The sequence below is a fragment of the Papilio xuthus genome, unplaced genomic scaffold (assembly GCF_000836235.2).
Source record: "Papilio xuthus unplaced genomic scaffold, Pxut_1.1 DF827680.1, whole genome shotgun sequence".
NCBI lineage: Eukaryota > Metazoa > Arthropoda > Insecta > Lepidoptera > Papilionidae > Papilio > Papilio xuthus.
The window spans coordinates 7,271,436-7,285,378 of NW_013530969.1; the positions used below are offsets into that span (position 1 = coordinate 7,271,436).

The 13,943-nt window shown below is 34.5% G+C and overlaps 1 protein-coding gene across 1 annotated transcript; it reads left to right on the plus strand.

The window, feature by feature from the left end:
- The first annotated feature begins 11,088 nt into the window (after nt 1-11,088).
- LOC106117398 (protein FAM188A) lies at nt 11,089-13,611 on the plus strand. The gene is made up of 2 exons (XM_013311701.1): nt 11,089-11,265; nt 11,406-13,611. Exon 2 carries the CDS (start codon nt 11,493-11,495, stop codon nt 12,789-12,791), a length of 1,299 nt encoding a protein of 432 aa, XP_013167155.1. The 5' UTR covers nt 11,089-11,265; nt 11,406-11,492; the 3' UTR covers nt 12,792-13,611.
- Nucleotides 13,612-13,943: the final 332 nt, after the last annotated feature.

The window sequence follows — 13,943 nt, forward strand, 5'->3', positions numbered from 1 at the left end:
ATTTTAGTGACAACAAACAAGCTTCAGTTATGCATTTACACTCAGACCAAGTTCAAGTTTACCTATCTACAGCTGTTATTAAAGTTCAGCAAGATAATGGTGAATGGACTACATGTCTAGCCTTACTAGATAGCGGAAGCCAAGTATGTCTAATAACAAAACAGCTAGCTAACAAGCTCAGCTTACCACTTTCTAACAAGAAAGGTTACATTATACATGGTGTAGGTAGCGATCCCACACACTCATCTCAATCTACAATAGTTAATATTGCATCTCGTAACAGCAATTATGCCACAACATTAACCTGTGTAGTTACTGAACAAATTTCAACAAAGCTACCACAGAATTATATACCACTCGCTAACTTCAAGTTACCTAAAGAATATGAATTAGCAGATCCCACATTTAATGTTCCAAAGGCCATTGACCTGCTCATTGGTGGACATTTATTCTACTCGCTTCTTCTGCAGGGCAGTATACAACTAGGTAAAAATCGTCCCACACTCATTAATACAGTCTTTGGATGGGTAGTGACAGGAGAAATTGAATTAACAATGCAATCTTTATATCATAATACAGTCCACACATCGAATAATTTCCACACATTAACTCATACAGATTTCCACTTTAACAAAAACTCAGTTATATCAGCTCATATAACTTGTGAACAATCTTGTGATGAGTTATTAAAACGGTTTTGGGAGCAAGAGGAACTAAAATCTTCCCCAATACTTACACCAGAACACATATTTTGCGAAGAACTTTACAAAAGCACAACTACTAGAGACCCAACAGGTCGCTTTACAGTAAAACTTCCAATTATACAAGACAAGCTAGATCAGCTAGGTGATTCCTACAGCATCGCTCAAAAGTGCTATATGTCATTAGAGAAAAGATTCACTAACAATCCAGAACTTCATAAACAATATTCTGAATTCATTGATGAATACATAAACTTAGGACATGCATCTTACATACCTACTTCTTCATCTCCATCAAACACACAAGAGGAAATTAAAAGATTCTTTCTTCCTCACCATGCAGTTTTAAAACCAAGTAGTGTTTCAACTAAATTACGTGTAGTTTTTAATGGAAGTAGTCAGTCATCAACATCAGTGTCTCTCAATGAAGTCTTACATGAGGGTCCTAACATTTACACAGATCTAATAGACATTATATTAAGGTATAGAACCTATAAATATGTACTGTCATGTGATTTAATTAAAATGTTCAGAAATATAAACATAGATCCTTTACATTGCAACTTACAATGTATACTATGGAGAGCATCTCCTAACGATGATCTTAAAGTTATTAGACTGAATACAGTCACATATGGGACTAGAAGTGCTCCTTATCTAGCATTTAGGACATTATTAGAGCTTGCCCATCAGGATGGTCACATCTATCCATTAGCAGCAAAATGCATTTTATATCAAACATTTATGGATGATGTCCATTGTGGAACAAACTCACTCTCTGAAGCTAGAGAACTTTGCAATCAATTAATTTCTCTATTTAAAAGAGGTGGTTTCCAATTACATAAATGGTCATCTAACAATCCTCAGATATTACAAGATGTTGAAAGTAACAAAAGTAAACATTCGCCAACCAGTCTTATTATTGGTAATGAAACTAGTACATTAGGTCTCAAGTATGAACCTGCAACAGATACATTTAAAGTTAACATTCCCTCTCAGCAATGTAATTTACATTTTACTAAAAGAATTGTTCTCTCAATTATTGCCAAGATTTATGACCCACTCGGTTACCTTTCACCTGTTACAATCACTGCAAAACTTTTCATGCAACAGCTATGGAAAGAATCCAGTAACATACAATGGGATACACCATTACCTAAACATTTACTACAACAATGGTCCTTCTATGATAATATTCAAATATTAAAAGATATTACTATTCCTAGATATTGTTTCTCAGATATACCAAATGAAATTTACTTAGTAGGATATTGTGATGCCTCATTAGTTGCTTATGGCGCATGTATCTACATTGTAGCACATTATCCTAATCATAAACCAACTTCTAATTTAGTTATTAGCAAAAGTAAAGTTGCCCCTGTACGCACAGTCAGCTTACCAAAATTAGAACTTTCTAGCGCTACGCTACTCTCTAAATTAATGAAAAAGGTGAAAATTGCATTAGAAGTAGCTATTAAAATACATTCTGAATACTATTTTACAGATTCAAGTATAGTTTTAAATTGGATAAACTCACCCTACAAGAAATGGGAAGTTTATGTATCAAACAGAATATCACAAATATTACAAAATTCAGATTCTAATTTGTGGATTCATACTAGAACTCATGACAATGCTGCAGACTTACTTACTTATGGCGTACATGCTAAAGATTTAAATAGTTTATCACTATGGTGGCACGGTCCTACATACTTGCTCTCACCACCTAGTGACTGGCCCTACAGCATTGCTCAAACAGTAACAGAAGTAGAAAACTATCTTATTAAAGTAGTAAGCCCTCATACAAATCAAATTGTCTCAGAATACTATAATGATGATGACTTAGAATACTTTATGACCATATTTGAAAGATTCTCAAGTTTTCAAAGATTATTAAACACAATTGCTCAGTGCCACAGATTTTGTCATAATCTCAAACACAAACATAAAATCACAGGTCCTCTCACACCTGAAGAATTAAATGTTAGCCATAACTTTATAATAAAAGTTGTAAAAGCATCTCACTTTAAAAGAGAAATATTAGAATTGAAGTCAGGTAAAACTAATTATACCTATTCAAATAGTCCACTCAAAAGACTATCCCCATTTATTGACAGTCAAGACTCTCTATTAAGAGTAGGCGGTAGAATTAAACATGCAAACATTCAATACAATCAGAAATATCCTATAATATTACCCAAGTGCCATGTCACATCTCTCATCATACAAAGATATCACATACAACTCTTTCACTCAGGCATTCAGAACACACTCTCAAACCTAAGACTTACATACTGGCCTATCCATGCTAGAGTTGAAGTTAAGAAAATTGTCTACAAGTGCACAGTATGTACTAGATATCGCGGTCAGACCTGTAGGCAAAAGATGGCTAACCTACCATCTCATAGAGTTAATTTAGAACGACCATTCCTACACATAGCAGTAGACTATGGAGGTCCAATATACATTAAAAGTTCAAACTTACGCAATGCTAAATTTATAAAAAGCTATATCTTAATACTAGTCTGCCTATCAACTAGATGCATACATATTGAATTATCAACTGATCTTACAACACCATCATTTATTACATGCCTCAAAAGATTTGTTGCTCGTAGAGGTATCTGCAGCAGCATTTTATCAGATAATGCTTTATATTTCAAAGGTGCAGCTCATGAACTACATGACCTGTATAATATGTTCAAAAATGAGACATCTTACAGTCAGATTATGGATTATACTAACTATCTAAATATAAAGTGGACTTTCACCACACCTCTCGCCAGTCATATGGGAGGAATCTATGAGTCATGCATTAAACAAACTAAATATTTACTTAAAAGAAAATTAGGTAACTGTAGAATGACCTATGAACAATTGTCTACCATACTTTGTCAAATTGAAGCAATATTAAATTCAAGACCATTATTTGCAACTACTGATAATATAGATTCAATTAATTATATAAGCCCAAGTCATTTTCTTATTGGCACAACAATGTTAGATGTACCAGAGCCCAGTCTAGCTCAAAGTTCAGCCAATAGAATTAATATTTGGCAAAGGATTACATCAATTAAACAGCAATTCTGGAAGGAATTTTACAAAACATATTTGTCTGAACTTCAAACTAGGCAAAAGTGGTTTACAGATTCTCCTAATTTACAAGTAGGAAATATAGTTCTTATCAAAGATGAAAATACTCCGCCAATGTGTTGGCCCATAGGGAGAATTATCGAGATTTATATTTCAAAAGATGACCACCTAACCCGGTCAGTCTTAGTTAAAACTGCCAAGGGACAGTACAAGCGCCCTATACATAAACTTGTCTTATTACCATCTCAGTAATTCTGCTTATACTTTCTTTAATTTCAAAATGTTAATGTTATTCAAAATGTTAATGTAATTTAAAATTTTACTTAGAATTAAACTATGTAATTTAGCTCCTAGATATAATATTCTTTACTAGAGTAAAGAAAGACTTATACCTAAGATAGATCTAAGATTGTAATAGAAATAATACTACAATTTATTTTAATCTAACTTTAATTTCAATTTACAAACAGAGAATTACTTAATATAATTACTGCAACTTTATATAGCACAACACAGTCACTTAAACTTGTAAATTCACATCACTGTAAAGTTATTTTTTGTTTGAATTATTACTTAATCTAACATTAGTTTAGTTATTGTAATTAACTCATTATTTTATTTTGTTCAATTTATTATCTTAACAGTTGTCAATCATTCATGTCACTTAATTGTTATTTGTAATGTCAAATCTTTATACTTGTCAAGATCAAATTAACTTTAATTTTATACTTCACCTCACATTAGCTTTATATTCAGACTTCGTCAGCAAGGGGGTGAATGTTACGGATTTAAAAAAGAAAAAAAACACAATGTCTATGATTATTATAACTCTCTCTCATTACATTTGTCACATTAGATTGAGCGGGTAATTTTATAACCTAAAATATTATATTTAAAGATTTCTAATTAATCTTTTATTTTAACCCAAAAATTAGTAACAGGGATATTTTTTCATAACCAGTAAACATTTGGTAATGTAAAATTTTGCTCGACAATTTTTTTTTTATAATTTTCGCTGTCGGGTAGAAAGAAATTTAAATAAAGTTAACAACAATTAGGTCAGACCATCGCGGGTGAAGTGAGTGGGCGGAGCGTGGATTGTCTTTGCGGGTTTTAAGAATGGTACGCGCGGAAACTATACGTACAAGTGTTATCTACATATGTGTGCGCGCCCACGCACACTGGAATGTTTATTGCAATCGGCCAAAAATTTGATGTAGTTTGGATATTAACATTCAGTTTTTTTTCTTTGTTTCTTAAATATAATCAGTATCAGTAAAAGGTAAAAGTGTTATTTTTACCGGTACAAGTTTAACAAACATGAGTAATAAACAAATTACATGCCAATAGCATCGCTTTATCTCCTTCATTTTTGTTTGAAATAGAAAAGTACTTTAACGGTCAAACTCATTAGTCCAAGGCAATATCAAAAAGTACCTAATAACTACGGCGATAGAATTTAATTACATGTGCTTCGATATTAAAATTAAAAGGTTTAAATATCAAAAAAAAAATAGTGGCTTGGGATTTGAACCGCCGACCTTACGTACAAACGGTGGCGAACGGTAAGACCACGAGACCAAACTAGCATATATGATGACAAACTTAAATTTGATGTTGGTTTTATCTACCTAATATCTGTCATCCGCGTCGAACACTTTTAGTAAATTTTGAAATAATGGTTTGATGCAAAGTGTCAAATGAATGTAACAGAAGTAGTTTATTCCAAATTGTATCACAAGTATATAGAGATAGAGTTCAATTTTGTCAAATGTACCGATATTTTTGCGCACCTTGACTGCTTCGTTACTTATGACGCTGTGGCTGCTACGATATTTATGAGCATCTTGCATGTACTCATATATTTGACGCTGTGTATGTACCGATGTATTTGAGCAGGGTGAATGTATCTATTATTTTGAGGACTTTTGTTGTACCGATATAATTGAATACTTTTAGTGTACCTATATATTTGCATATCTTGTCTGTGACGATCTATATGACGCTGACTGTACATACATAAATTACCTCACGTGAATCTATGCAACAGTACTTTTAAGAATTTACCTATTTAAAGTAGTATTGCATCGATATACTGGTCCGACTTTCAACAGAAATAAATACTTTGCTTGTATACTACTCAAAAATGGTGCGATGACAAATATTAATTTTTACTACGCACATATTTTTTTTCGTAGCGGTATATTTTTGAATAACAAATATTAATTCCCACAGTAGTATAAAGCAACAGCAAACCTTACGTTAAGATTAACAGATAAATAAAGCTGTGGGAAAACTAACAATCAGGAAAGGAACATGCATATATCGTGGAACGTATAAAATGCTGATGCCTATAAGTGGAATAACTTTTACCACTTACGTACAAACTTAACCGCAACGTTTTTTATCGTTTTTGGGGCTTATTTTATCGTTCGAACAAACACCACGAAATTAAAATAATTTGAACCAGTGTTTCAAACTGGGGTCATGTGTTTCGCTCGATCGACTCGCACAAATTGATGTTACTTTAGACATATAAAACTCATGTTATATAGTAAATACAGTTTTGTGGTAGTACTGTAAATACTTCGCTGTGGTTGCATCACATTGCAAAGTCTGTTGCTTTACGATTCGGAAACGCTCTCTTTTGGAAAGAGCTTCAATGTAGAATGAATTGTGTATTACAGTGAGGCATATGTGAGCTGCGTTTGTCTTGTTGCTCCCCTTTCCTAAATAGACACCGGCAACTATCCTCCTGTTTCTGTAGAATTATATTACGTCTGTCGACCATTGAACCTAAGAAAGCTGCTAGAGATGGCAACAGAGACAAGTTAGCCGCGTTCGAGAAAGTGCAGTTGCACTGACTAGGCCGACTGACCCGAGAACTGTGACGGTCGGCGCTCCGGCCCCGTGTGCGGCTTTGCTAAGTTACTTCTGCTGTCTAATGTAAAATAGACCATAACTCTTTTTAATGTATAGCGCCTTTTAACACTTCGCTACTCAATGAGCTAAGTCAATAATATAAAGCATACACGTTGTCACGATTAACAGTTAAAGATGCAAACAAAGATTGCCAAAAATATGAGTCATATTCAAGGTAACCAGAATTTCAGTCTCACATACTTACAGTAATATCAGACGATTCGGGTCAAATAAATATTTTAAAGGCAATACAATTTGTTCACGTACCTACGCCTCGAGTAGCAATACTCAAGGATTGCGACAAAAATAAAGGTTAATGGGCAAAGACATTTCGGCTCAAGGAGATGTCACAAAAAGTTAAGACTTTACTCGGCTATATACCATTAACATCGCTACAAACTACAACTTTTTCATATCAAATGATAAAAAAAGATTCCATGATTTTAAGAGCACTTGTTACAGTTGCATGAAACTAGCAAGCAACTGTGCAAATGTAAACGTTTTAAAAATGGTTAGTCGCATATAAACAACATGACTCTTACTGAATCTTGGTCCTGCCGGTGGAACCGACGGAGTGTAAGGAGCCAACCGCAAGTGGCTACGCTGTGAGACGTCTCAAGAATGTATGATTAATGTAAAAACAATGATGTTTACACATAGCAGTATTGTATACAAAGTCGCCCAGGTCATCTCTGTAAATGCAATGCGTTTTACTTTGTCGCATACGTAGCTAAGTAAATTATTACATAATATTTAAATCCTTAGGCTGCAACGTCTTAGGTTCCGCACCCTGTTGACTCGAAAGTATAATACTTATTATATATTACGATTTTTCATAGAAAACATTGAATTGAGACAATGCCAGTCGCTGTTCACAACAAAATTTTATTACTGTAACTGAAAAGAGTCTGTGCTGAAAACATTGACTGAAACACACAAGAACTGAAAACATTTTTAACTGTACGATTTAATTGTTTATGTTAAAAAGTCGTTGGGAACACTTCTTAGATTTCCCTAATATTTAAAGTGCTCAAATTTCCTAGGTGTTTGAAAGTGGACGCATGACGGCGGCCGGGGCGTTCTCGCGTGACATCGTGACCCAGTGCCGGCACGGCAGGCATGCGAGGGGGATACCATAATGCTGAGACATCTAGATGGCGCCGCGACGGCCACTAGTAACTGGCTTACGGTTTTTAATATTTAAAAACTCCCATGACATAATAAAAACTCAAGAGAACTCGAATGTTAAAGCAACGCATCAAATGTTCAGAATATTCGAAAAACATAAAATTATTATTGTTGTAAGGTAATTAAAGCTGAGGTCATTAGTACTTCTGCGTTGATAGAAAATTTTTGTAGTTAATACCATCACGAATAAGCGATTGTTTAAGTAGTTAGTAGTGAAGCAGGTACATTGGTGGTGGTTAATTACTACTGAGGTTGAATGCCACGAAATGGCTAGCTCTGACTCATGCTTTCATTTTTAGCGGTGCCACGTTACTCTTTTTTATCATATCTATATGATACATTTCTCTGAAAGTTTCTGTTATGTTGCATTAGTTAAAGTAAAAACATTACCCTAATATTTGTTGTACTTTAAACTTATGACCAATCTTATCGAAAAGTTTTATAAAATTTAAATAGGAAAATGTAAACATATGAGTGGGCTTTTCCCCACAGTTATATTATTCTTATGCACCGTTGGTGGCGGTACAGAGACAAGGTGGCGAGGTCGGGGCGTCACGCGCCACTGACCGCCTCCTTCGCACCACCTGCCGCGACAACATAGCGGCCGTGCGCGCTAATCTCGCCTCTCACACAACATACTATCGCTCAAACTTGCACACGCGACCCCAACAACTAACTGTACACCACAACATTAACAACCTGGCGAAATTTTAAAGTGTCAACAAACTTCATGAGAAAATTATTGCAACGAGCGAGCGCGCGCCAAATAATAACGCAAATGGCAATGATGCGCCCAATGTCTGCTAAGTCATTGACTTACTTCAAGTCAATGTAATGTAATCATGAGTAGATGATACCACATAATTATTTTATTGGATACCATTTAAACTACCCATGTTTTAACTCGTTTTACAAACTCTAACAAAGGAGAAGGTGCCAAACTACAAGATTTTTAAGTAATTTCAAAAATAATAAAAGGAAATAATAGAATAACAGGAACTACTTTGAGCCAGTTATTACTATTATTTACAAATGATCCAAACATATCATTTATTTGAATACTTCTTGCAAATCTACATATGTATAAATAGTATAATAACATTTTTAGGTAATATTTTAAATTTTGCAGTTTACATGGTTTCAAAACTAAGAGTCTACTAGCCAAACAATGTGGACAATAAAAAAAAGGTTAGAGAATAAAATAATTTACAGAAAATACTTTGCGCACTATCTTTATATATATAATTCTTCTGTGAGTGTGTATGTCACTGAACTTCTCTCAAACGACTGGACCGATTTTGATGAAATTTTTTGTGTGTGTTCAAGGGGATCTGGGAATGGTTTAGATTCACAATTTTGTGCGCTGGACAATGTTTTTTTAATTTATTAGTAGTTGTTGATTTTGGAATGTTTTACATTGGATCCGACAGACGGCGCTACCATCGCAGTGTCAAATTGTCAGACAATGACTGTTGGGTCCGCTAGTAGTTATAATAAAGTTCTTAAACAATGTCGCGTTGCCGATTCCGAATACGCACGCCCACCACCTTCGCGGCCTGTACTTGCCTGGGCCATAACGGGGGAATTGTCTTATTCTTCTTATCTTCTTATATCTAATGTACTAGCTAGCAGCTATGAATCAAAATCAGTATAAATTAATAATGATAATGGCTTTCATATATTGGCAACATTAACAGTACACATATCCTTCTTTTAAAATATCTTGGCATCTCAAAGTCATCTTATCACATCACTTTATGCCCCGCCACACCTATTTGTTCTCTGCAGCGGACTCATGCAATGTTCCAAGCTGACAAGATATTTGACAATATCTTTAGCATATTGTTATTGACAGGCCTATTGGGTAAATTTAAGTATTACAAACTTAAATGTTCTAATTAAGTAATAAACCCATTTTTCCTCACACCTAAATCTGAATAACTATCAAATAAATATTAATTTTTATTTCTATTCCATCTGTTAAAAGATCTATCAGACTAATAACTCAATGAATATAACTTCATTTCGCACACTACAAAACTAAATATTTACACAGATTATTGATGAAACACTTTCAATAAATAAATAAATTAAAATTCGTGTCAAAAAGACGATGTTTATACAAAAAACAATTATTCAATGTAGCATATTATTTGGTTGTGTGCTTGGATATTTATTTGCAAATTGATATAATTCTAAAGAGTTTATCGTATTTCTCAAAATGTGTACGCAGGAATGCGTCCGTAGCGTAAATTTATTCAAGTACATTGTTCAGTGATGAAGTGTTTACAAATGATAATTATTGTTATTTAATAACTGAATATAATAATTGTAAATTTGAATATAAATATTTTAACTGTTTATAAAAAAGTGAATGCACAAACTTGCTACGTTGAGCAGTGCGCGTCGTCTCCGACTTGCTGTGTCCACCTTCATTATGTTGAAATAATCAACAAAACACATAAACTAATCACAGACCGCAAAATAACAAAATGAATAACTTAAAACATGTTTTCGGCGATAATTCTAACGTAACGTTAATTAAATTAAACGAAATCATATAATTAACACAAGAGAATGGTTACGAAAATAAAAACTAATAACAAACATCACCGTATAACGTCCATGATTGACTGACGGTGGCGACTGACCTGACGGCTGACTGTGTTGCTATCTTCTGTTTTTTATTAGATTTTTTTTTAATATTCAATAAACTACGGAAATTTAAAATGCAAAAATAAGTTATTCGTAAGTTTTATCCTAAATCATACCAAAAATAATCCTTAAATGTTTATATGTTGGACCTATCATTAGCAACAATGAACAATACTTTATGCAAAAAAATCACTTAATGTACCATGTCTTACCATAATAGTCGCTATTGACGGTTTGGATTTGGCATGGTTTGGCGATGAAAATCACTGAGAAGTGGAATAAATAGTCCTAGTGCTTGTATTCGTAATTTTTGAAATCTCCCAATCCCCTGTGAACTTTTTTTACTGAACATCCTCTGAAAAATTTATCCACAAATTTAAATTTAAACCCATTTCAAACGTATTTCTAAATAATAAATACTCATTTAGAAAAATCTACAGTATAATAATAAAAGTTATAAATTAAATGTAAAACTCTATGTTCAAGAAAATGGAACGGAATGACATGAAAATAAATGTTGCTATTTTTCTTAAAAAATGGCAGCCTTTATGTCGTAAGCTTTTCTTTTTCTATATGAAAAGTTTTTAAACATCAATTTATGCACGATTTATAATGCAATTTGAGAAGATTCGTATGGTTTTCTTGTATTCAAAACGGAGTAAATAATAATCTAATGTTGAAAGATACTATGACTGTGGAATCCGCAGTAAGTACATACTACGTGGTTATATTCTTTTTATAGTTGTGTATATTTGCTGTAAATTTATTTTTCTTGTAGTAAAATTCCGGTTAATCTTTAACGTTGTTGTTAGAATTTGAGATGTTTAATTTTGATTATTTTTTTAGGTGGTGTAGTCTTTTCTGCAAATGTTGAAGGGATAACGCGACAAAGAGAACAGTGACATCACAAAAGCTAAAGAGAACAATAATAATATGAGCGCTGGAAGTGCGACGCTGGAGCGAGAGCTGGCTAGCACTAGGCGGTTGCTTTGGGGCGATCACATCAAGGAGGATGTATTTCGGCGTTGGGCGCAGGGGTTTCAGTTCAGTCCAGAAGAGCCAAGCGCACTAATACAGCAGGAGGGAGGGCCGTGCGCAGCCATCGCGCCAGTGCAGGGTTTTCTCCTCAAAATACTGTTGTCTGAGACACCTGGACATAGTTTTCAAGACTTGACATCGGAAAAGTGCAATTCTTTGCTTGTTAGGGCTGTGTGTACAATAATAAGCCAGTGCCTAGTTTCTAAGTACAATGTGGCTGTGTACCGCAAAAACGATACGGAAGCAAACACTAGCGCTGGCAACAATGTTAGTGCAGAAGAACAATCATGTGATGCAATTGACCATTTTCACCGTAGAATGGAAGTGCACTCTTTTCAAACATTGTCGGAAGTGGAGGCTTTCTATACAAGAAACATTCGCATTTTAAAAGATAAATATGGAGTTCTGCTTTTGTTATACAGTGTCATCCTCAGCAAAGGAGTGAGCACAGTGGAAGCAGAACTAGCTGAATTATCTGATCCTCTCATACACTCTACCTATGGTTATGGATCTCAGGGACTTATTAATTTAATGTTAACTGGACGGGCAGTGGCTCATGTGTGGGACCATGACCAAGTTGTTGGTGGGTTGCGACTTCGTGGCATCGAGAGGCAGAATGACATAGGTTTTCTTACCATAATGGAGCATATGCAGTACTGCACTGTTGGTTCCTTCTACAAAAATCCTAAGCATCCCGTCTGGGTCCTGGCTTCGGAAACTCACTTGACTGTCTTGTTTTCCTTGGAGCGGCGACTAGCAGCACCGGAAACTGCAGGAGAATCAGCTGAACGAATTTTTCGCTCTTTTGACCCTGAAGGCAATAATTTCATACCATCTGCTGCACTTCAAGATGTTTTGTGTGCTGCAGATCTTGTCAGTGAACCTGAGTATGTGGAACTGATGCGAAGAAAACTTGACTCTGAAAATTTGGGTATAATTTTATTAAGTGCATTTATGGACGAATTCTTTCCTGGTTGCGAGCGTGGTGCCCCGGATACATTCACATTACACCACTACAATGGTCTATTGAGAAGTAGCCCGGGTGGACGAGTAGTGTACAGGACAGGCCGCGCTGCATTGCTGGAGTGTCCGATGCACGCAGCCACCACGGACCCTATGCTTACTTGTCTGCAAACTAAATGGCCCAGCATTGATGTGGTGTGGGATGACGGTCAGTCACCATCCCTGAACTAGCGTGCCCTGCTTTTATAACAAACCGTGCTCGGAACTGATGCTGTGACACAGTGAGGAGAATCAAAATGTAACTTTACTTAGTTACTGAAAATTCCATTACTTTATTGTATTAACTTATATATTATATAAATATATATATATATATACATAGAAATTATATTGGATAATGACCTGTGGCCCACATGTAAACCTTGCACTGTTTTGGGCAGCTATTTTCCATCAAACTCATCAATTGCAGTGAAAAGCATATGTCCGCTGTTGATTGCTCGAGGTGGTATCAGTTAATTCTAAAGAAATTTTGAGAATAGGTAGTCCTATAACTTTGTAAATCTTTCATTTGACAAGAAATGCTTTAAGCAAGGAAATTGTACTGTATTGTAAAATGTGATTTTACAAACTACTTGCTTATAATATACATTTATGTATAATATTTCAATTATTTTTTACTTACAATTTCGGGTTAGTGAATATTTTTTGTCTTGCTGTATTATAACACTAATATGATCTAAAACAGATATGAAATATATTTGTGTATCTGCAGGGAGTGTTGCTTAACAAATATTGTGGAAAAAACTGCCAAAAGACTTCCAAAGGTTCCAGTAGCCATTTTGTTCCCTGTACCTACCCTGTACTGTTGTGCACTTCACGCATTTTGATTTCAAATACAATATTGTTATAATTATAAGATTTATTGTTAGACCCAATTTATGAAGTGATGGTCATCTCATGTGTTTGGGGCCTAAATTCTAGTAGAGGTTATTGATCTCCCTTGGCTCTCAGCAATCACTTGAGGTTTTTAATACAATTAGTGGCTAAAGGATTGATGCCTTTTATTTTAACTTACGGTTTTATTTGCTACTGCTATATTAAAAAAAAAACTTGAATTTGCTTGTTCATTTTTATTGCCTAATGATGATAAATGTTTAATAACATTTTAATTACAGATATTTATGTTTAAACCTGTTTAGATGTATAAATATTTATATAGGAACTGCCAATATGTCTTAAAGAGATTTCTATTTGTTCGGTGTAAAATATATGAATGTCCCCATATTGGGGATGCAAGGGATTCCAACTCATAAACTCTGCAGTAGAACCAAAGTTCTAATTGACATTGTCCAAAGAATTAATTGCACACTTCCAAATAGTCAG

Bases quoted from the DNA above. Each gene is read 5' to 3' on its own strand.
- LOC106117398 (XM_013311701.1), top strand. From the start codon at position 11,493: ATGAGCGCTGGAAGTGCGACGCTGGAGCGAGAGCTGGCTAGCACTAGG.